At 42.9% G+C, this 23,481-nt stretch overlaps 1 protein-coding gene across 4 annotated transcripts in view; it reads left to right on the top strand.

The window, feature by feature from the left end:
* The first annotated feature begins 14,395 nt into the window (after nucleotides 1-14,395).
* Nucleotides 14,396-23,481, top strand: part of KMT2A (lysine methyltransferase 2A) — an 85,702-nt gene continuing 76,616 nt past the window's right edge. For 2 of the 4 annotated variants that reach the window (XM_081311892.1, XM_081311891.1), the window contains exons 1-3: nucleotides 14,396-14,470; nucleotides 14,627-15,661; nucleotides 17,716-17,814. In XM_081311892.1, the coding sequence (XP_081168018.1) occupies nucleotides 15,230-15,661; nucleotides 17,716-17,814 (531 nt within the window). In that variant the 5' untranslated portion in view covers nucleotides 14,396-14,470; nucleotides 14,627-15,229. The remainder of the gene's footprint in view (nucleotides 14,471-14,626; nucleotides 15,662-17,715; nucleotides 17,815-23,481) is intronic. The other 2 variants (XM_081311894.1, XM_081311893.1) reach the window with 1 other exon arrangement.

The following is a 23,481-nucleotide window of genomic DNA, read 5'->3' as shown; positions in this document are numbered from 1 at the left end:
TGAGAATTCTCGGGCTGGGGATGTGGCTCAAGCGGTAGCGCGCTCGCCTGGCATGCGTGCGGCCCGGGTTCGACCCTCAGCACCACATACCAACAAAGATGTTGGGTCCGCCGAGAACTAAAAAATAAATATTAAAAAAAAAGAAATGAGAATTCTCAATTTTACCCCAGAGACTCTGGAGTGGGATCTTGCAATCTATATTCTAACTGGCTTGAACTTCTTGCATGAAGTAAGAAAGGTTACCTTCAGAAGCTCCAAATTTTAAGGCATTCCACTGCCATCAAATCCAAAAGCAACTAAAGCATTGTTATATGATTTTGAGTTATGACCTATTTGTTAAAATAGCTCCCATTTCCCCTAAGGACAACCTGCATTTCCACCTCAGTTTAGTGCATTGTCTCTCAACAGGGTTGGGAACTCAAACGAATGAATATAGTTCTCAGATGTAGTGAATGATAATGTGATGGTGGAAGAAGAGAGGGTACCAATTTTAGTGACCTTCAGTAGAGCAGTGGAAAGAAATCAGTGTAAAGCCCAGGACTAACGGAAAAGTGAAATCAGTGATGACTGCTTTATCTTGAACCCTCTTATGATTTTATCTACCTTGAATATGCTGCTATATTATATATGATACCCAAGTTACACTACAACTTACAATGGGACTAATTTCCACTTCCCCCTAGGATCCACATTTCACCCCCACTCACTAAAGGTAAACACTGAAGCCAAATGGTCCTTGATTTGGGATCCTTGAGTTTGTTTGCTCTGCCATCACCATCTGACCCCGCTGCCCAGTAGCACCATTCCAGAGGGAAGTTGCCTCTAAGGACTGAGTAGTAAATCTCTCAAAATTATTTGCAGAAAGGCCTAAGAACACAAATCAGCAACAAACCCCCACACACACTTTAAAACACCATTCACAGTTGCATGTTTCCTTCATTTTCCCATCTCAAGTACAGCCAAGGCATCTTGCAGGTTAGCAGAAGCTATTCATTTAAGAAAGTATGAAGCAAAATGTTACCCTCCTCATTTTCAGTGCAAAACAAAATGAAGTGGAACCATTTGCCTGCGGTGAGTGAGGCAAGGGTAGAGGGCTGGAATGCAGGACTTGATTCCTTATTCCCTACTTCTAACCACATCCTCTCCACTCTGGGATATGTAAGTTGGTTATTACACTGGGGACAGGAATGAGGAAGGGGATGGTTTCCTTTTATGCTTCTATTTGGAAACTTACATTCAAACTCAAACCAAGTATAAAACATTCCATTTCAACTTTAGTGAGAGCAGACAATGACTCACATGTAGTATGTATCAGAGCTTTGGGTACCATGACTTTCTGGGTCTTAAGTAATGGATTGGCTATATATTGATAGAGAGTGTTATGAGTAGAGACAAGAATAAAGCAAAAGAGAGGAAGTTAATGCCTAATTCAAACATTTTAAAAGCCTAATTAGCCATTGATCATTTACCCAGTCTCTATTTATGAATTTTCAGATTAAATTGTTTTTATTTATTTATTTATTAATATTTTATTTTTTAGTTATCGGTGGACACAATATCTTTGTTGGTATGTGGTGCTGAGGATCGAACCCGGGCCGCACGCATGCCAGGCGAGCGCGCTACCGCTGAGCCACACCTCCAGCCCTAAATTGTTTTTATTTATTTTAGGGGTGCTGGGGATTGAACCCAGGGTCTGGCATGTGCTAAGCAAACACTTTACTACCAATCTACTTGATAGCTCATATAAGTTCGCATGTGAAAGACAATAAGAAATTTAGCTTTTTATTTGTCTTACATTTTTTATACTAGAGTATGAAGTCTTTGCTTTGTGCAATGATGACCTTGTTCTTATGGTTTTGTTTGTATGTTTTCTTTTTTATCTACTAAAAGATATACCTTATTTTTTGTACAGTTATTTCCCCTGCTGTATTATTTAATAAAATTTATCCTTAATCAATACACAAAAACATAAAAATTGTAGATATTTATGGAATACTATATAATGTTGAGATGCACATATACATTGTGTAATATTATTATTATTTGGTACTGGATTGAACTCAGGGCTTTACACATGCTAGATAAGTGCTCTACCACTGAGTTACATCTCCAGTCCTTTTTGTTTTGAGACAGGATCTCACTAAGTTGCTGAGGCTGGCCTTGAACTTGTGATCCTCCTACCTCAGCCTCCCAGGTCACTGGGATTAGAGGCATGTGTCACTGACTTTATTTTCATTTTGAGACAGAGTCTCACCAAGTTGACCAGGCTGGCCTCAAACTTGTCATCTTTCTGCCTCAGCCTCCTAAGCAGCTGGGATTATAAGTATGCACCACTGTGCCCAGATAATATTAATATTTTCTAAAGCCTAGGAATAAACAATGAAACAGAATGCATGCATTATAATGTATATTCAAAAACATCAAAACAGCCTAACCCAACTGGTCTTGAAAATGATAACCTTTGGGAAATTTTTCAGGCCAGTCATGATTATTGGGAAAAAAATAATCAAACATTTACTCAAGTTTTTTTTTTTCATGTGACATACTTTTAGAATTTCTAGTCTTTCAATACTGACACTTTCACTTGTGGAAAGTCATATCACAACTCAGGAACTGGTAGCTTCTAGTCCCTCTAAGAATATCCCTCAATCAACAAGTTGTCCACCTAGCTAAGGGACAGCTTCCTGGAATTAAGACTGCAGAACCTAGGTTATAATTAACTCAGACTTCCTCCTCCTCTTGTACCTTGGCCATGACCTTAATCTTCACCTAGATTTTCCATCCCATCTACGGATAAAAATTTGTTCTAAATTAGATCAACTGAACTCTAGTCCTGTTAGCCTAAGATAAGTTGGCATTGGTGGTTGAAAGGAATCTTAAACCAATTTTAAGTCATACAGTTAGATTTAAGCATGACTTACACAAAGCTAAATATCTTAGTGGGGGATAATATTCCTCAACTTTTATCCTTTTCTCCCTATGATAAAAAATATCAGACATCACTTGGTAATGCTAGGGTATAATGAATCAGAGTAATTTGGAGGGCTGGGGATGTGGCTCAAGCAGTAGCGTGCTCACCTGGCATGCGTGTGGCCCGGGTTCGATTCTCAGCACCACATACAAACAAAGATGTTGTGTCTGCCGAAAACTAGAAAATAAATATTAAAAAATTCTCTCTCTCTCTCTCTCTCTTTCTCTCTTTAAAAAAAAAGAGTAATTTGGAGGGAAAAATATGTTTCCAATTCCAGGAACTGCAGCATGGTCAATACAAAGAAAAAATTAAAAGGAATGATAGAATGGGAGGGGCTTTGGAATGGAGTAGTTTTCAACTGCATGAATTTAAAGTCAGATTTAACTGAGCCCTATTCTATGTAATCTTCTTGATTCTCACAACTTTTCAAGAGATTAAGGCACATGAGTTAGACAGTACAACCAAGGGCCTGGGGATAGTAGAGTTTTTGCCTAGCATGTCCGAGGTCCTGGGTTTGGTCCCCAGTAATGAAGAGAAGCGAGAGAGAGAGAGAGAGAGAGAGAGAGAGAGAGAGAGAGAGAGAGAGAGGGAGGGAGGGAGGGAGGATAATCAAGAATTTTAAAGTTATGAAATTTGAGATTCAAAGAAATTGTTATGTACCTTCATTGGTGTGCAGTGTCTTTCAAAAAATTAGGTAACTACTATGTTAAAGAGAATACAAACTGTCAGCATGAACTCCTTTAATTTTCTCCCTTTCTCCTTGAACTAATCTTCTGATTGTCCCTTCTCCTGCAGTGACTTACCTCCTTCCTCCTACCCCAGAGGAACACAACTAGCACATTCTTTCCAAAACTATCCTTCTATATTTGCACTTGATTTTCTTCCTTTCTGCTCTTTTTCAGTTGTCAATAGTCCTTTTATTTATTTATTTATATGCAGTACAGAGAATTAAACCCAGCACCTCACACATGGTAGGCAAGCACTATACCACTGAGCCATAACCTCAGCCCAAACATTTATTACATTCTTGTTATATATCAGATTAATTGCTTGTGTTTCCGAAATTTAAAAGATGTTTCCTGTCTTTAAAGGGCTCATAGTCTACTGGAAGAGGTTGTAACAAAATTTAAAAAGTACAAACTGTACCAATTATACAGTGTGTAAAGAACAAAAGAAGTCAGGCATGGTGGTGCACATCTGTAATCCCAGCGGGTCAGCAGGCTGAGGCAGGAGGATTGGGAGTTCAAAGCCAGCCTCAGCAAAAGCGAGGCGCTAAACAGCTCAGTGAGACTCTGTCTCTAAATAAAATACAATATAAGGCTGGGGATGTGGCTCAGTGGTCGCATGCTCCTAAGTTCAATATCTGGTAACAAAAAACCAAACTAAACCAAAACAAAACAAAACAAAGATCAACAATAAAAGTCTGCATCTTTTTTTGGTCCCAGAGACTGAACCCAAGGATGCTTAACCACGGAGCCACATCCCCATCCCTTGTTTAGTATTTTATTTAGAGATAAGGTCTTACTAAGTTAATTAGGGCCTCACTAAATTGCTGAGGCTGGCTTTGAACACAGGATCGTCCTGCCTCAGCCTCCAGAGTGCTGGGATTACAGGTGTGCCCCACCATTCCTGCCTAGCTAGAAGTGCACATCTTATGCTAGGGTTGTACTCACAGTAGACACTGAGGAATGCTTGAGTGGAGGGATAGCACCAAGCTGGGTGTAGAAGTCAACTAAGGATAAGAAAGGAAAGAAGGACATTTTAAACAGAGAGAATATACTCCAAAGCAGGATCAGACAATATAATTCAAGGAAATAAATAAAATTGGTTCAATGAGGCAGGAACACAAGGAATAGATAGATGGGTCTTGGAGACAAGGAATGAGGGAGAGTTAGAAAAAATTATAAAGAATCTTGAAGGTGATAGGAATAGTAAAGTATTTTAAGAATTAAATTTAATATAGTCAGATTTGCATTTTAGGAAGTTTAATATTATATCAATGCATAAGACTGAGAACTATTGCAGTAATCCTGAAGCCAGTGTGTCTACATAATTAGAAGAAGAAATACCGGCTGCCCATGGTGGCAAATGCCTATAACCCCAGCTGAGGAAGGCTGAGCCAGGAGGATCACAAGTTTGAGGCCAGCCTGGTAACTTAGTGAGACCCTGTCTATAAGTAAAAATAAAAAGACCTGGGGATGTAGTTCAATCATGCATAAGGCCCTGGGTTCAAGCTCTAATACTGCAAAAAAAAGAAGGAGGAAAAGAACAAGAAATGCAGGAAGAGACAAATTTCAGTGTAAAGAAGAATTCAGTTTAAGGATGCACAGGTGAAGACATTCAACAGATTACTGGTTACATGTATCTGAAATTCAAAAGAGGAGTTAGTGCAGGAAATTAGTTAGTTCATTCAGAAGTCACAAGCACCCAAGAATAGGTGAGATTGCTTAGAAGGAAATCCCAAACTGAGAGAAGGCAGGCATTTGTGTAGGTTTTGTTTATTACTGTCTCCCTAGCACTTAACACTACCTGGCAGTATTCAGTATTTGAATAAATAAATGAAATAATGAAAATAGAGCCAACAACTGACCCAGGGAAACCAACATTTTAAGGGTTTGAGATGGAAAGTCAGAGAAGTAGGAGAAAGTGCAAGAGAGAGTAAGTGAGGTCACAGAAACCAAGAGCCTTCCTGAAAAGTGTCCACTAGTTTGGTAAATAGAAAATCATTGGTGTCTTTTGTGACAGTAGTTTCAACAGAGGTGGCAGTCAGATCATAGTGGCTTGAAGAGTATGTGGAAGAGTCACCTGTGAATATCAATTACTCTTTAGAAACCTGGCTACATCTTCATTAAGCATTTATCTTTCCCTTTTCCTTGGTCCTTCCCTCAAGCTACTAGATAGGTTCAAGTCTCCCTATGTTTAAAGATAAAAAAGAAAAACAAAACCTTCCCTTCATTCTCATGCTACTGACCTATCTTTCATTACCCTTCTTCTCTGTCAGTGGATGGAAGTGTGTGAATTTTGAATCCTCTTTGTTCTGTTGGTTCTCCTAATGCTTCCCTTCCATTTATTTCCTGATCTCAGCAGTCTGGTAATCTCTCTCTCTCTCTCTCTCTCTCTCTCTCTCTATATATATATATATATATATATATATATATATATATACACACACACACACACACACACACACACACACACACACGTGTGTGTGTATCCAATTCACTTACTCACTTACTCATCCATTTGTTCTTGCCTTCTCTCTTTCTCTCTTGTCCTATAGTGGCCATACCCACTATATTCCCCTTTCTCCAGTCACACTGGGCCTCTCTGTTGTCCCCAAAACCCTCCATCAAACACACTACACCTCAGGGCTTCTGCATTTGCTGATTTACACTTCGAATTCTCTTCTCTTAGACATCCGTTGGTTCACTCTCTGACTTCCTTCAATGTCCTTTTCAAATATGACCTTAACCCAAAGCCTGTCCATCCTTTATCAGCTGCCACCCTGCAGCTTCTCCTAGCTCTTTACTTTTTATCCTACCTACATTGCACTCATCTCCAGCTGATTCCATCTAGTTATTTATTTATCGTTTGTTTCCCTTCACCAGACTGTGAACACCTACAAAGCAGACCTACCAAGAACACCTGCCTGGAGGAGCAGAGATAAAGATAACCAAAAAACTATTCCTGCCCCTGAGGAACCCACACTTTAGTGAGTCATATAACCTACCAAGTAATTAGAATGGAAAAGCTCAGCGCAGTTGGATGAAAGAGTCTGAAGCCCCAGGGAGCAGTGTGGTTTGGGGCGGCAGTTATGGCACTCTGCAGCCTGGGTAGTAGTTAAAACTGTGAGATCATTCTAAGAGAATGAGAGAAATGACAAGCACTCAGGAGACACCAATGTCTAAGGGTGAAGGACAGAGAAAGAAAACTGAGAAGCAGGCATACAAGAGTGAAGAAGAACTGGGTGAGTGAGGCCACGGAAGGACGAGCTTCTATATTTCTTTTATAGAATACTACCAACAGGATGGGAGTGTGGCTCAGTGGTAAAGCATTTACCTAGGATATGCGAGGCCCTGGGTGACAACCCCAGCATCACAAAAAATATAATAATAAAATAAGAAGAAGAAGAAAAAGAAAGAAAGAAAAAGAATACTACCAATAATATAGTAATGAATCTGTCTTTTCTTTTTTGGGGACTGGGGATTGAACCACCCAGGGGTGCTTGGCCACTGAGCCACATCCCCAGCCCTTTTATTTTTTTATTTTGAGACTTGGTCTTGCTAAGTTGCTCTGAACCTCAACAAAGCTGGCCTCCAATTCGCGATCCTTTTATTTTAGCCTCCCGAGTACTAGGATTACAGGCAAACTTGCAATCTTTTTTTTAAAAAATATTTTTATTAGTTGTTGATAAACCTTTATTTTATTATTTAATTGTGGTGCTGAGAATCAAACCCAGTGCCTCATGCATGCTAGGCAAGTGCTCTACCACTGAGCCACAACCCCAGCCCAAACTTGCACTCTTAATCACCATATTGTTATCTATAAGACTGTAATGTGGCAGCTCTCTATGCCCCTGCATATTTTATTGAGTACCTGTTCTGTTAAGGGTCCCCTCCTGTTCTAGACTCTGGGTGCTGAGTAGTGAAGCAGACAAAGACCCTCCCTTCATGGAGCTTCCATGTGGGGGACACTGATATTAAACAAATTTTCAGTAATAAGTGCTGTGGAGGAAAATGAAGTAGGGTGAGGTATCATAGATGACAGTGGTGGCCTCTGAGGAGGGGACATTTAAGCAGAGATCTGAAGGAAGTGAGAGAGTGAGCCAAGAGGATATCTGGAGGAAGAACATTCCAGGCAGAGGGAACAGCAAGTGCAAAAGCCTTAAGGTGTAAGTGTGCCTGCTGTGTTCCAGGAACTGCAAGGAGGTCAAAGAAGTAGGGCTAGAATGAGCTCCAGGACAGAGAGGCAGGAGATAAGGTCAGAAAGATAAGGAAAGGCTACTGGGACATATTGTGTATACATATGTGTACACACACATACCTTTTTCTTCATTTGTTCTTTTTAGATATAAATAACAATAGAATGTATTTGGACATATTATACATACATGGAGTGTACCTTATTCTAATTAGGATCCCATTCTTGCAGTTGTACATGATGTGGAGTTTCACTGGTGGTGTATTCATATATGAACATAGGAAAGTTATGTCGGATTCATTCTACTGTCTTTCCTATCCCCATCCTCTCCCTCTTCCCTTCATCCATCCATACTTTATGTATTCTGAAATACCAGACAACAAACTTAACAGTCACTGCCTTTGGGGAGTTGGACTATTATTGGAGGGAAGGAAGGGATATTTAGACTTTTTGATTTGCTCTTCCATAAAATTTGAAATTATTGCCTTATGTATCTCACTATTATAATAACCAAAAATTAATTTAAAAAATAAATTTGCCAGGCGTGTTGGTGCACACCTGTCATCTCAGAGGCTTGGGAGGCTGAGGCAGGAGGATCACAAGTTTGAGGCCAGTCTCAGCAACTGAGCAAGGCCCCATGCAACTTAGTGAGACCCTGTCTCAAAAAATAAAAAGAGCATGGATGTGGTTTAGTGGTAGAGTGCCCCTGGGTTAAATCCTTGGTCCCCCCAAAATCAAAATAATTAAATAAACTAAATGAATTCTTAAACACATCTTAAGGGACTCCAGCTAAAAGTTCCTTCCTTTCCTTCAACAACACTTCCTCAAGGTTGCCTCCCCTGCTCTTCTTTGTCTTCCCCATTCCCTCCTCACCTAACAGTCTGACTTGGGACTTCACCTTTCCCCTACAAATGCTCTTACAGACATCACCTGTGGCTTCCCTCTGAACACAATGAACACTCCTCACTCCCCTTTCTTCTGGCCCTCTGTGCTGCATTGGATGTTGTTTATGGTTCCTCTGAAGCTCTTTGTCTTTGTTTCCCTCCTGCCCTTTTACCTCACTGGGTTCCTTCTTTCTCCATCTCCTTCCTTTGAGTACTTTGGATTAGCTCATCCCACAGATTTGGGTTTCTTCTGGCTCTACTCTTGACCCTTTGCTTCTATGTGTTACATACATTCTTGTGGGGTCTCATACGTATCCATGGATTTAAGTACTGTCTCTGTGCTGCTCAGTCTCAGGTCTTTGTTTTCTATCTTTTCTCCTGAGCTCTAGTCTAATTTATCCAATTGCCTATCAGATAAATTTATTTATCCAGCCCCCAGCTGCAGATCCTGCAGGCATCTCAAACTCAACTACTCCAAAACCAAACTCATTACCTCTGAGCAAAAACCTCCCCTCTCCCCTTCCTCCTGTTCTTATTTTGGTAGTTGTTATCTCCATTGTCCCCATCTACCCTAGCTGACAACTCAAGAAAGCCCCTCTTCTGTAGCCACTGCGTCCCAGTGGTCATCAAAAGCCATTCTGTTTGCCAAATTTCTTTGGAGTCTGTCTTCATTTCTGCACATTTATTTCCACTCTATTCATTATACATGAGTGGATTAGTGCCTATGGATACATGGGTTTGAGGTTCTGGAAAGAGGTCAGAAATACCCTACCTGCATTTCTGCCTCTAGTCTCCCTGTCATCCTGCCTTCTTACACACAGCTGCCACCATGATGTCACATAGATTCATAGATTCTAACAATTTGAACCCTGCTTGAAATTTTTCCATTTTTATTTTATTTTGTTTTTTGGCAGGTAGGTACAGGGGATTGAACTCAGGGGCACTCAAACAGTGAGCCACATCCCCAGTCCTATTTTTTTTTTTAAGAGAGAGAGAGAATTTTTTAATATTTATTTTTCAGTTTTTGGTGGACATCTTTATTTTATTTTTATGTGGTGCTGAGGATGGAACCCAGCGCCCCGCACGTGCCAGGCGAGCGCATTACCATTTGAGCCGCATCTCCAGCCCACCCAGTCCTATTTTGTATTTCATTTACAGACAGGGTCTAATTGAGTTGCTTAGTGCCTCACTTTTGCTGAGGCTGGCTTTGAACTTGCAATCCTCCTGCCTCAGCTTCCTGAGCCACTGGAATTACAGATGTGTGCCACCATACCCCACAACTTTTTTGCATTTTTATAAGATAAAATCCAAACTCCTTAATATAAACTGGCCAGTTGCCTTCTGTCATTATCCTACATGTACCTTACATTCAAATAGCCCCGAAGTGCTCTTGTTTCTCAAAACTCCATGCCTTTTTGTGTTTCTGTGAAGTTTTGAGATAGCTTATTTATTTATAAATTTTGAATCAGGGTCTCTCTAAGTTGCTGAGGCTGGTCTTGAACTTGAGATCCTCCTGCCTTAGCCTCCCAGGTCGCTGGGATTACAGGCATGAGCCAAACATCCAGCAAGATAGCATATTTGTGTCTCCAACTCTAACAGTACCTGGGACAAAGTAGGTTTTCACTAAATAAATGAAACAATGAAAATTAGAAAGGACAAAGGTTGAAGGTAAAGATACCCACCAGAAGTCTACTATGCGAGTATAATTTAGAGGCAACTGGGAAGAGGGGGAAAGAAAATGCTTTAGTGCAAACTTTCTTTCAAGTTTCTGAAAGGTGAAACAACTATAGTCAAGTAATAATTATGTCATATTCTTCCCTTGGAAAATATGAACTTTGATCACTGGTACAATTTCAGATGGAGATAGTTTAACTGATTTTAAATAAAAACAGCCCAGTACATGCAACTGCCAAAATCCTCTGATAAAACCAGACCCCTTGGTATGAATCCCAAGGTTCAAGAGTGCAGCTAGGAAGGGACTTTTATTCTGCAAACATTTTTTTTTTTCTTTTTAGCACCAGGGATTGAATTCAGGGGTACTCAACTGCTGAGCCACATCCCTAGCCCTATTTTGTATTTTATTTATAGAGACAGGGTCTCAGAGTTGTTTAGTGCCTTGCTGTTGCTGAGGCTGGCTTTGAACTCACCATCCTCCTTCCTCAGCTTCCGGAGCCACTGGGATTACAGGCTTGTGCCACTGTGCCCGACCTCTACATACATTAATGGGTCATTAATTGTAACTCTGAGCCCATGTTAATTCCTCTACAGTATTGGTTTCTGATGAGAAATCTTTGGGGGAGGGGAAAAAGTAGCAAACATCTGGAGGTCCCTTTGAAGCCAGAAATAATTTGTGAATTTGTAGAAATGGGCAAAATTTGGGATTCCATTTTAAAAGTTTAGTTCTGTTATTTGGAAAAAATTTAAAAGATGCGTATTTTTATTAGGTTGGCAACAACCAAGAAGGTTAAAAAATGCTTTCAGGAAGGGAGTGGAGAAAAAGGGACTCTTATACATTGCTGGTGAGTGTATGAATCAGTAAAACCTTTTGGGGACAACTTGGTAATATCTATCAGGATTACAAATGTACACATCTTCTGACTCAACATTCCACTTCTAGGGGCTGGGGATGTGGCTCAAGCGGTAGCGCGCTCGCCTGGCATGCATGCGGCCCAGGTTCGATCCTCAGCACCACATACAAACAAAGATGCTGTGTCCGCCGAAAAACTGAAATGTATATTACAGATATGTTTTCAGATTTTCAAAATGATATATGTTCAAGGTTGTACTCAGCAGCATTGTTTGAAATTCAATAGATTGGAAACAACTTTAGTGGTCACCAATAGAGAAATGGTTAAATTAAGCTACATGTATTTCAAACAGCCCTAAGAATAGAGAAACTGTCTACAGTTAAATGATTTCCAAGTTATATTAAATGAAATAATTGAGATACAGGAAGTGGGTTTAATATGTTTCCATACATAAAAACTTCTATGTGTACTTGTTTGAGTAGGCATAGACTATCTCTGGAAGAATATACAACTGGCCTGGGACTGTAGTTCAGTGGCAGAGTGCTTGCCTTACACATGTGAGGCACTGAGTTTGATCCTCAGCACCACATAAAAATAAACAAATAAAATAAAGGCATGCTGTCCATCTACAACTACAAAAAATTAAAAATAAAAAAGAATGTACAACTGATAACATTTCTCCCTACAAAGGGTAAGATATATAAGGGTTTGGGAGGTTGTTCAGAATTAGTGGAATGAGATTTTTAAATTAATTTAAAACTTTAATCATTTGAATGTATTAGGTATTCAAGAAAAATGAATTAAAATTTAAAACTAAAAAATAAATACAGCCTATGTAATTTTTAAAATTTATTTTTTAGTTGTAGATGGACACAATACCTTCATTTTATTGATTTATTTTTATATGGCGCTGAGGTTCAAACCCATTGCCCCACATATGCAAAGCAAGCACTCTACCTCTGAGCTACAAACCCAGCCCCAGCCCATGTAATTTAAGGTAATTTATGAGTAAGTATAGACTCCTCCCCACTGTCCCCCCTCTCCCCAGCCCCCCCTCCCCCCCTTTTTTTTTTGGTGCTGGGGAAGGAACCCAGGGCCTCACTCATGATGGGCAAGCCCTCAACCACTGAGCTACACCTCCAGCCCCAAGAATGACTTTTCATGATCAGTAGTATGATTAGTGGATATCGGTGTCAGACCTCAATGAGTTTTGGTCCTAATTACCTGTACAATTTTTCCACCTGTAAAATCAGAATTATCTCATAGGATTGGTGAAAATTGAATGCATGTAAAATACTGAGGCTCACATTCTCTGTGATGGAACTTTGTGTCACCTGTACTGGGTGTGGATTTTCACCTGGATGCTGAAGGTGAAATGGGTGGGCCTGATGGAAACCTTCAATGTTTCAATAAATTCACTTTTCTCTCTTTTCAAAAACGAACGAACAAACAAAAACCCTTGAGGCTCACAGAAAGCACTCAATAAGTGTTAGTTGCTATTGTTGTTTCTGCCCTAAAAACTCCAACAATAAACAAAAAAAAATTTTTTTTCTGGCTCCTTTTGGACTAGTCTAGAGGCAAAGATACAAACTAGATGATTTCTCAAGGAGTTTTTCCTGCCCAGAGGCTTGAGTCTTCACAATCTTCAAAGACATTCTTCTTGCTGCTGCTGCCACCCAACCTGCAGACCTCCCACCTGTGCTAAATGAAGTGCGCTTGAAGTGAGGAGGTTACTCAGAAAGTTTATGTTTTCTCAAGGGAGGAGGGCGGGAAGAAATCCTGTTGATACAGTTATATAAAAGCCTGTCACTCAGTCCCCTGCCTACTACCTCTGCAGACCGTTATGCATATTAAAGAAGGGGGGGCGGCAAATACAAAAGAAAAATAAGCGAGACAGAGTGGAAGAAGGAACAAATCAGGATGCTTGAGGGACTCCACGTGGTCGCCAATCTGTAACTGATCAGTGCAGCTACACTGAAGCAAAACCCCCAGAGCCCAACGTTAAATATATTGTAACGGAGAAATCGTCCACAATGGGGTGTCTACGTCCTTAGCAGAGTCTTGGAGCTACCGTTTAATACTCTCCCGCTTCTCTCACCCGTTTTTGCACCTAGTAAACCACGCGATGTAACAACGGAATCTGGTTATGTGCGTGCGTTGTGTGAGTGTGCGCTTTGCAAACCATCTGGGTCCCATCCTGCCCAGTTGGAACGATGATCGATCCGGGACGAGTTCGGGGAGTTGGGGTTTGCTTGTGTCTTCTCCCTTTATCTGCTCCCTTCCATCTCCCACTCCATCAATCGCTCGGCACAAACGTTGGAAGGACGTAGGTTTTCAGCACCAGGAGGCCGTGGACCTTCTCTGGAGGCGTGTAGTGCACCCTCCAGAGGGCCAGAGCTGATTGCAACCTGCTCACCACGACCCTCCCCCTCCTTCCCAAATTTGCCGCCCCAGGCTGTAATATTACAAGCAGTGCGCAGTCCCGGTGCGGGAGTCCAGAAAGGCTGCGTGACCTTCCAGCGAACTCTACCTCAACTGCGGGGGATGGAGGCTGCCCCCGGGCCTGCTGGCTGGGTATCGATCCCCCAGCTTCAACCAACGCAAGTTCTCCCGGCACAAACCCCTCCCTCCCTTCGCGGCTTTCCCAGCCTTGCAGGATTCTAACGCCTTGCTAGAGGCGCCCTAGGCTCTTTCCCGCAATAAAGTAAACCCGATGGATATTCATCCCCCGCCCTATCCCTCCTCCTTTCTTCCCCCTCCCCCCTTCAGCAAGCTAACCCCGCGCACAGAGCTCGCCGCTGGCGGGCCCCTTCCACCCGAGGATCATAATGCCCAACGCTCTTTTCTCCCCCTCTCTTAATCAGAAACGTGCTCGCGAGCCCCCCTCCCTCTGTGTGCATACATTAGGGTCTGCTTTGCATGCAGCGGCAGGCTGGGACCGGAGGAAGAAGGGGAGGGGGCGCTTTTGCCCGCCTCTTCCCTCCAGGCCCCGTTAGCCACCCAGCTTCAGCTTCGCTGTAACACCGCCTCGTTAGCGGAGCACGCCGTGGCCCCAATGCCTGGACTGGAGAAACATAACCCAACTCCGCAGAAGGGCACGAAAGCCTGAAGCTCCTCTGCCCCGTGTGCACAGTAGGGCCAGGAGGTGGCGGGAGACCTGCCACTTGGTGTGTGCATTTTAGAGAGAGTTCCAGCATGAAGATGGGAGGGGTTCCTTTTTTATTTTTAAGGCGCGTTCACTGAGGGCCTGTCTATTTTGCATATAGTAAACTGGGCAACGCTTCTGTTTTGCATGTAGTACAATAAGAGCTCTTTTATTCCAGTGGCGTTCGATTCGGGCTAATCCTGCTCGTATCCGTGCCCCGAGGCGGAGGAGAAGGTTCGCTCCTCCCGGACCCAGCACCCGCGCTATACTGGAAGCTGCTCTCCTGGGCGGTTCGATTCCCAGCGCGTCCCGGGAACGTGTGTAATCTGCCTCTCGGCTCCCGAGCTTGCAGGCGGCTGGAATCCCTCCGCCTCCATCCTCCCTGTAGCCCTCGCCCCCTCCCCCTCTCCCCGGAACCCGCGCGCCGCTCCGGGCTCCTGGGCTTCCTTCCCCCCTCCTTTTCCCTAGCAATGCCGCTCCCGGAGGGCGGGGCATACAGTTATCCAGGTTGCGGGGCGGGCGAGCGGGCTGGAGGAGGCCGCCCGGACCTCGGCATGGAGTAGCAGCGGCCCGGCGTCAGAGGCGGAGGCCCGAGTCCTGTATACAGATTGCGGGGCAGGCAGGCACGGCCCGGCGCTCTGCATAGCGGCAAGCCGGGTGTGCGCAGCCGGGCGGCGCCGAGCGGGTTAGGCAGGTTCCGGGGCCCTCAGCACCCCCCCTCGCCTCCCCGCCCCCCTGTGTTGTCGCCTCTCCCTCTCCTGCTTCACTTCACGGGGCGAACATGGCGCACAGCTGTCGGTGGCGCTTCCCCGCCCGACCCGGGACCACCGGGGGCGGCGGCGGCGGGGGGCGCCGGGGCCTAGGGGGCGCCCCGCGGCAACGCGTCCCGGCCCTGCTGCTTCCCCCCGGGCCCCCGGCCGGCGGTGGCGGCCCCGGGGCGCCCCCCTCCCCCCCGGCTGTGGCGGCCGCGGCGGCGGCGGCGGGAAGCAGCGGGGCTGGGGTTCCAGGGGGAGCGGCCGCCGCCTCAGCAGCTTCTTCGTCGTCCGCCTCGTCTTCGTCTTCGTCATCGTCCTCAGCCTCCTCTGGGCCAGCCCTGCTGCGGGTGGGCCCGGGCTTCGACGCGGCGCTGCAGGTCTCGGCCGCCATCGGCACCAACCTGCGCCGGTTCCGGGCAGTGTTTGGGGAGAGCGGCGGGGGAGGCGGCAGCGGAGAGGTAAGGGGGCGAGGAACCCCCAGGTCCGGGGTCCCGACCCTCTGAGGAGCCCCTTCCCCTCCCCCATCCTTGTTTGAGGAGCATCCCAATTCTGGAACCATCCTGGGGTCCCTGACCCGGGGCAAAGAGCCCTCCCATGTTGGGATCCCCATACAGGGCTGCAGACCCCAGACGCCCCCACCCCGGGGTTTGGACCCTTCTGGCCAAGGCGTTTGCCCCTCTCCTTCCTCCCCCGGACCCTTCCCCAAATCCCTTGGCACAGACCCCCTCGCCGGGGTTTCCCATCCCGGGCCTGAACCCCTCCTCCCTTTCACAGATTACCTCATCCGAGCAAGATTCCTCCCTCCCTTCTAGAGACCTGATCCCGCCACATCCCCGCCTCCCTCTCTGGGCAGATGTGTTACTCCTAGGGCAGTTTTCCTCTCGGGCATCTCTGGGATGGTATCCTCGTCCAGGGCCCTGTTCTTCTAGCCCCTGGGGATTGGTGTCCCTTCCCAACACCTTGCTTCCGAAAACCTGACGAGCCCCCGCCTAATCCCCGCCAGGTCCTTACCTTGCCGGCCACTCCCCCTTCCTTCACCTCCACCCCCACCCCACCCCCAGCAGACAGATCCTCCCGCGTCCCGCCCTACCCCACGGGGAAATCTCCTTTCCTCTCTTCCTTGCCAGCCCTCACCTCCTTCCCTTCGAAGATAACATAACGGTGCTCTCCTCCTGCAGTGGTCTCTTCCCCCATCTTCCAGAGCCACCGTTTCTAGTCTACTGGTAGCAGGGAATTAATTACTCTACTTAACACTCCACCCAGTCCCTCCTTCAGAATGAAGGATCAGTGGCATCTTTGAGGGGAAATAGTCCAGCGTCCCCTAGCCTTTGAGAAGAGCAGCTTTCCAGCACTCTTTTGGAGAGGAACAGGCTTTCCCTCCAGCTCTGGGGAAGGGGGTCCGGTGATGGGAGGTGTTTGTAGGGGTACTTGGGCAACATCCTCCCATGGGAAGCAGCTGCTCTCCTACCCCACCCACTGCGCCTGAGAGCACGCAGTCTCCAGCCTTAGCTCCCTCCCACCCTTCTTTTTCTCGACATTTCAGTATTGATCTACCTTTTCCTAGGCCAATCCTGGGGCTTGCAAGGGATGGGGGAAGCCGGGTTGGGGTGAGGAGAGTAGGTAAGGGACAGTTTTACTTTGCTCGTGTTTGCTTTGGTTTGGGAGAAAGAGGAGAATTATGAAGCAAAGTTATTCCTTAGAGGGAGGCGTTAGGTTTATCTCTGATTCTTATAAGAGAACCCAGTTTGAATGAAGGGCCAGACTTTGCCCCTTCCCCATTAGTAAAGGGGTAGAATGGGGATGCTTTTGATAGTCATTATACAGCCTTCTTCAGTAAAATGGAAAGTTGCCCTGGGAAGGAAAGTTGAGTTCAGGTTCAGCCAGTGGCGTTGCGCATTTGTTTTCCATTGGATGCAGAAGGGGGAGTTTGAAACACAGGGGAGGGGGGGAATAACGGGATGGGGGATGCTAGGAGGAGGAAGAGCAGCTGCTAGGGGCTGAGGAGAAGGGGGGTAGGGGGTTACTGCTCTGGAGTGCTCTTGATTGAAACAGAAAGGGAAAGATAACAACCAGCCGTTTCCTGCGTGCTCTGCCGTTGGTGCACACAAAATATCCTGGGCAAACCCCTTTTTGCCTTTTGTGCCCCACACCCCTTTAGATTTACCGAAAGATCCTGGGAAGATGGGGAGGGAGGAGATCCCAGGGACCTCGGCCCCTTCTCTCAAGGAGCTGACATTTTTTTAGTGCCTCCTTTTAAAAAATGTTTCTAAGGCAGTCTGATCAGGAGACTGACAACAACCGCCTTCTGACAGCAAGGAGGACATGATGGGGGCGTGTTCCTTGCTATGTAGCTAGCAGCAGCGTCCCCTCTCCCTGCCTCTCTCTGCTCTATCTCCACCTCCTTTTCCCAGCCTTCAGAAGGCAGCTGCAATCAGCAGGGTTGTTTGAGACTATTTATTGGTTGCTGTAGATTATTATTTTTTTTTGAAAGGCCAATTCTGTATTTTTTAAGCTAACAACACAGATCCCATGTAGTTGGAGAACCAAAGGCCTCATACATGACAAAAAGACTGAACCGTTCAGGTTACTTGCATGGAGTTGGTGCTTAAATGTGAGTTGATTTTGTTTTTTTAAAAGATACAGCAGCAAAAAAATAAAAATAAAAAATTCATTTACCTGCTTATTTTAGAAACTGAGACTTGCCTGGTTATATATAGAATTTTAGCCCCATGTATATTTGAGTATAATAAGAAAGTCTGTCTTAGAGAAGTTAGTCTGTTTTAAGGGATCCTAAGAAGCATTTTCTTCTTGTTTAACATGCTTATATACTTTGTAATGAAGGAACAAATTTTACCTCCCAAATATTATCACATATTCTAAAGCAAAGTTTTATGCTGACAACTTCCAATCACAGCTTTTCAAGAGACTGGTCAGAAAGAGAGAGACCTGGATTCAGGGACCTAATGTCTGGGCACCAGAATATTTTCTGTTGGTCATTGAAAAATCACCTTAAAAGTTTTAATCAGGTGCTATATATTTTCTTATTTACTGGTGTTATGAAATGATTGTAAATTGGTGTTTTATTTTGATTCACATTAGTGTATAATGTAAAGCTTCTCAAGAGTTGCAGTTAATTTAAATAAGATGATATTAGTAAGGGTTTTTTTTTTTTTTAAACTGTTGCCTGAACAGTACTTGCTACTTAACTATGAGAAGAGTGGTTGACTCCTTACATTAAACTTCAGAATTTTTTCTGATTAGGCTTGAATGAGCTCTTGGTAATCTTTTTATGTGGTAGTTTGAAGCAATCTGGTATAGGTTGATGTGTTGTTAGTGCTAAACCAGAGTGATTATCTCCTTTGATCTGGTAGTTTTCAGTGTAAGAACTAAGCATTAGTCTTATATAATCTTGCAAATCAATGATAAAGTTCCAAAAGGGCTCACCTGGGTTGATATAGAATTCTAAAGATTGCTTCTCAGAACTTGCTCACAGCTCCATATCAAGTCTTGTCTAGATTCATGAAAAAGAAATGGTTATATAACCCCAAATGATCCTGACCTCTTTAAATAGTAAATTGTGGTTTCTGTAATTGAATAATGACTAGAAGTTGCCCATAACAAAACCTTTAAGTTAATACTAATAAAAGTAGGTGACAGAACTTCCATATGACTTCCCTGTTGGGACTCTGTTACCAGAGGAGACTTATCTTTTACTATCATTGATTCCTAACTTTGTTCCTATTGAATAACTCTCTGGTAACAACTGTATTTAAGAATTCCTCATGAGCTGGGGTTGTGGCTCAGTGGTAGAGCACTTACCTAGCATGTGTGAGGCACTGGGTTCGATTCTCAGCACCGCATATAAATAAATGAAAAAAATAAAAGTCTATCAACAACTAAAAAATATATATATATAATTTTAAAAAAAGAATTCCTCATGACCAAATTCTGTTAAAACAGGATTTTTTTTTTTTTTTTTTGTACCATGGATTGAATTTTTGGGTGCTTAATCACTGAGCCACATCCCCGGTCCTTTTTTGTATTTTATTTAGAGACAGAGTCTCATTGAGTTGCTTAGGGCCTCACTAAGTTGCTGAGGCTGGCTTTGAACTAGCAATCCTGCAACTTCCGAGCTGCTGGGATTACAGGCTAGTGCCACTATTCTTGGCTGGAAGGGATTATTTTTAAAAGTACATAGGTGTTGCTGATCTCCTATGTGGGCTTTCTGTATAATAGGAGTAGAATTTATTTTATTGTGAACTTTAAGAAATCAGAGGTTCATTTTTAGCCTTTTCTCTCCCTTTCTCTGTCACTGGGTAGTTAGGAGACCTTGGACAATTTACTTTTCTTTTTGTACTGATGATTGAATTTAAGGGCCTTTTACTATTGAACTACATCCCAGCCCTTTTTATTTTTTATTGTGAGACAGCTCTCATTAAATTGCTCAGAGCCTCGCTAAATTGCTGAGGCTCCTCAAGCTTGTGATCCTCCTGTCTCAGCCTCCCAAGCCACTGTGATTAAAGGCATGCACCACTGTGCCCATTGACATGTCATTGTGTTGATGAAAAAAAAAAAGAATATATATGTATGTTAGTTGTAGATAGATATAATACCTCTATTTTATTTACTTTTATGTGGTGCTGAGGATAAAATCCAGTGCTTTACATGTCCTAGGTAAGTGCTCTACCACTGAGCTACAACTCCAGACCAACAATTTATTTTTAACCTTAAATTTCTGATACGTAAAATGAAAAGTTTGCACAAAATAGCTCATGAATCCTTTTTTTCCCCGTTATCTTGACTTATATTAAATTTTTGATCAGGTCAGAATTTCTTTTGTGTGTATTTCAAGAATGAGAATCAGTGCTCCTGTTTGATGATTTGTTTTTGTTTTTGTTTTTGCTTTTGGTTTTGATACCAGGGATTGAACCCAGGGATGTTTAACCACTGAGCCACATCCCCAGCCCTTTTTATTTTTAATTCTAAATTGCTTAGGGCCTTAGTCTCCCAAACTTCTGGGATTACAGGCATGAGCCACTGTGATTTTTAATATCAGTTTGTACATTTGCCCACTTAACTGGCATCATTATTAGGAGAAATTCCAAGTTGGTGGGAAGTTTTGATTTTTGTGGAAAAAAAATATAACTGAAGTTAGCCAGTTTCATTTATAAGAAACACGTAAGCTCTGGGGATGTAGCTCAGTGGTAGAGCAATGGCCTAGCATTGTGAGGCCCTGGGTTTGATCTCTAGCACCACATAAGACAAACAAAACCAATAAAGAAAAATGAAGAAAAAGTGTTTAAGAAGTGGGGTCTCACTATGTTGCCTAAGCTGGCCTTGAACTCTTAGCTCAAACAATCCTCCTGCCTCAGCTAGGACTACAGCCGTACACAACTGCCTGGCTTGAAGATAGTTTTAAACAAAGTTCTGAGAACCTGTAGGAACCCCAGACATTATCTGGTGTGTAGAGAAGCCCTCTTCTTTGGCTAAATTTCTTGTTTGGCTCTTGTTTTCATTGTTGTACATTATTTTCAGTCTAAGTAGTATATTCCTTAAGCTTTTAAATGAAAAGTTCAGTAGATCAGTGTATTTATTAGTCCAAATACCTACTTTATGTTCAAAATGAACTTCTTTGTTTTTTACTGAGCATTAGAAATTCAGTCTTTTTCAGTCATCTCTCACTAAAAACCTTATGAAATGTCCGTAACTTTATCTTCCATTGAATTATATTAAAGCACATGGTCCTTGCTGAAATCATTTACAAAATAGTGATTTACCTTCTGATTGGAAGCTAAGAAAAAATATTCTCATTTTGACTTAATTCTCATCTCTTTGCTCACCTTGAAGCTGTCCTTCCAGAGAACAACTGTGCAGATTCTATATCTGTTGCCTCCCTTGCCTTGTGTCTAGAGGGGGTGGCAACCATGCTTTTTTTGCTCAGAGGCATAACAGACTGCAGTGCTTCTCTTTTGGAGACTTGATGTGTTTTAATTGTAGGTCTCCTAATTAAGATCTCTTTGAGCCTGCCCACATTCCACTAGTGTTGGCACAGCTTCCTTCTAGCACTTAACTGAAGGCCTTCAATTGAACCTTTTGTGAATATCTTGTCTCTTCATTCTTCTTCTGCCAAGGTGGAGCCTAGTGCCTTGGACCTTTGAGAAAGGGGGAAGCTTTGTGACCATCACTACTTTGGGAGGAACTTATTTAAGGATTGTTGGGGTGGGACCTTCCTTTGTTTGCATGTTATTTTCAGGGATTAAGAAAGGTTAAATTACTAATGAGTCTGGCATGATACACCTATTTTAATCAGATTCTTAACCCTGTAGGCACTAGTAGAAAAGAAGGTGCTCATGTGTTCACTGATATAAAGCACTTGTTTGGATCTCATCTAGACTGGTTTATGAAGCTTGATGAATGAAATCTTGTCATGGAGTAAATCACAGACTTGTGATATTTGTGTACCAGCAGGTTGTGAAGACAATCAAATGAAATTATTGGTTGCTCCTAAATTATGTCAGATTTTTTGAAACAGACTGAAAGTTAGCTTTGAGATTCAAATTAACTTTTTAGATTAGAACGGACTTTAGGAGGCTCTAGAAATTGTTGAACTAATAAAAGAATATTCTTGTAGTGCTAATATTGCTTGAGAAGTGAGAAATTGGCTGGCTTCTAGAATAGTTTCAGAATAAGTCTTTTTTCCCCCACTGGAAAAAGTAATTTGACTTTAGTTCTATAAGTGCTCAAAATATGCTCCCTTCATATATCTGTATGTGGCATGCTAGAGGAAACAGGGAGTCTTTTATTAAGAAAAGGATTCTTAAGTCCTTCACCTGGGCCCAGATGGTTTCATTGATTGTATCAGTATGAGGTAGGCAGACAAAGGACTATTTTGTTGTTGTTGTTATTGTCATTTCATTGGTCATGAAGAAGACCTGAAAGAAGGAAGTTCAGGATCATTTATGGCATGCATTAAATAAAGCTGGAGGCCTGCACTCTTATACCTGAGTGGGTGGTTTTATGGCTTTATTCTCTAATTGCTGGCATTTATGACTGTGTGGATGCTACTGGCCCTGTGGCTGAGGTAGATTATGCTGGGAATAGGGAGGGAGAAGGGGTCCTTTTGTCAGCCTTTTCATTTCCCCCTTCAATAAGGTCTCTGAGAAAGCGCTGAGGAAATGCACAGACACTTGGACTGAGAAAATGACTTCCCATAAAATGGTTCTTTATATTTTTAAAAAGGATGATCTGCTTTTCTTGACCTATCCAAAGAAATCCATACCACCACTGTTAAATATTTCAATGAGCTTTTTACCTTGTCAGGTTACACAACAGGGGAAGCCAACCATGAGGCTAGAGCCACTGTGGAACATTTGCTTTTATAAAGACTAAGGTATTTGAAAGGGAATTTTGTTGTGTGATTTGTAGTAGTTGTAGGTGATGAAAGTCTCCTTGTAGGGTTAGTACAAAACTTCTTAAGAAGCCAAGTTTGGCTTAACTTTTTTAGATGTTGCATATACCATCTTGGTGAATTTTAGTTTTAAGGAAACAGTTAACAAAGATGTAAATATAAGAGTTAGTTGGCAGTTTTATATACAGTGTATGAAAATTCCCCTTTCATTGAAATGAGTAGTTGTTTTTCTATTTGACAAATAGTCTGAAGGGGTTTCCCCAGATATATTACCTTTATTTTTTTTAAATTTTTTTTATTTTTTTTTATTGGTTGTTCACAACATTACAAAGCTCTTGACATATCATATTTCATACATTAGATTGAAGTGGGTTATGAACCCCCAATTTTACCCCAAATGCAGATTGCAGAATCACGTCCGGTTACACATCCACAATTTTACATAATGCCCTATTAGTAATTGTTGTATTCTGCTACCTTTCCTATCCCCTACTATCCCCCCTCCCCTCCCCTCCCATCTTCTCTCTCTACCCCATCTACTGTAATTCATTTCTCTCCTTGTTTATTTTCCCATTCCCCTCACAACCTCTTATATGTAATTTTGTATAGCAATGAGGGTCTCCCTTCATTTGCATGCAATTTCCCTTTTCTCTCCCTTTCCCTCCCATCTCATGTCTCTGTTTAATGTTAATCTTTTCTTCCTATTCTTCCTCCCTATATTACCTTTAATTATTGCTACAGCAATACCTTATTAGGCACCAGTGAATAGGATCTATTCCACTGGCATTTATTTCAGGACTTGGAGTTTCTGGCATATATTTTACCTATTTCTTGGATTTTTGTGTTTGGTTGGAATGTTTGGGTGGAGGT

This window comes from Spermophilus citellus (assembly GCF_964194105.1).
Source record: "Spermophilus citellus genome assembly, chromosome: 2".
NCBI classification, from domain to species: Eukaryota; Metazoa; Chordata; class Mammalia; order Rodentia; family Sciuridae; genus Spermophilus; species Spermophilus citellus.
The sequence above is the reverse complement of the archived record's forward strand: the minus strand, read 5'-3'. Positions and strand labels throughout refer to the sequence as shown.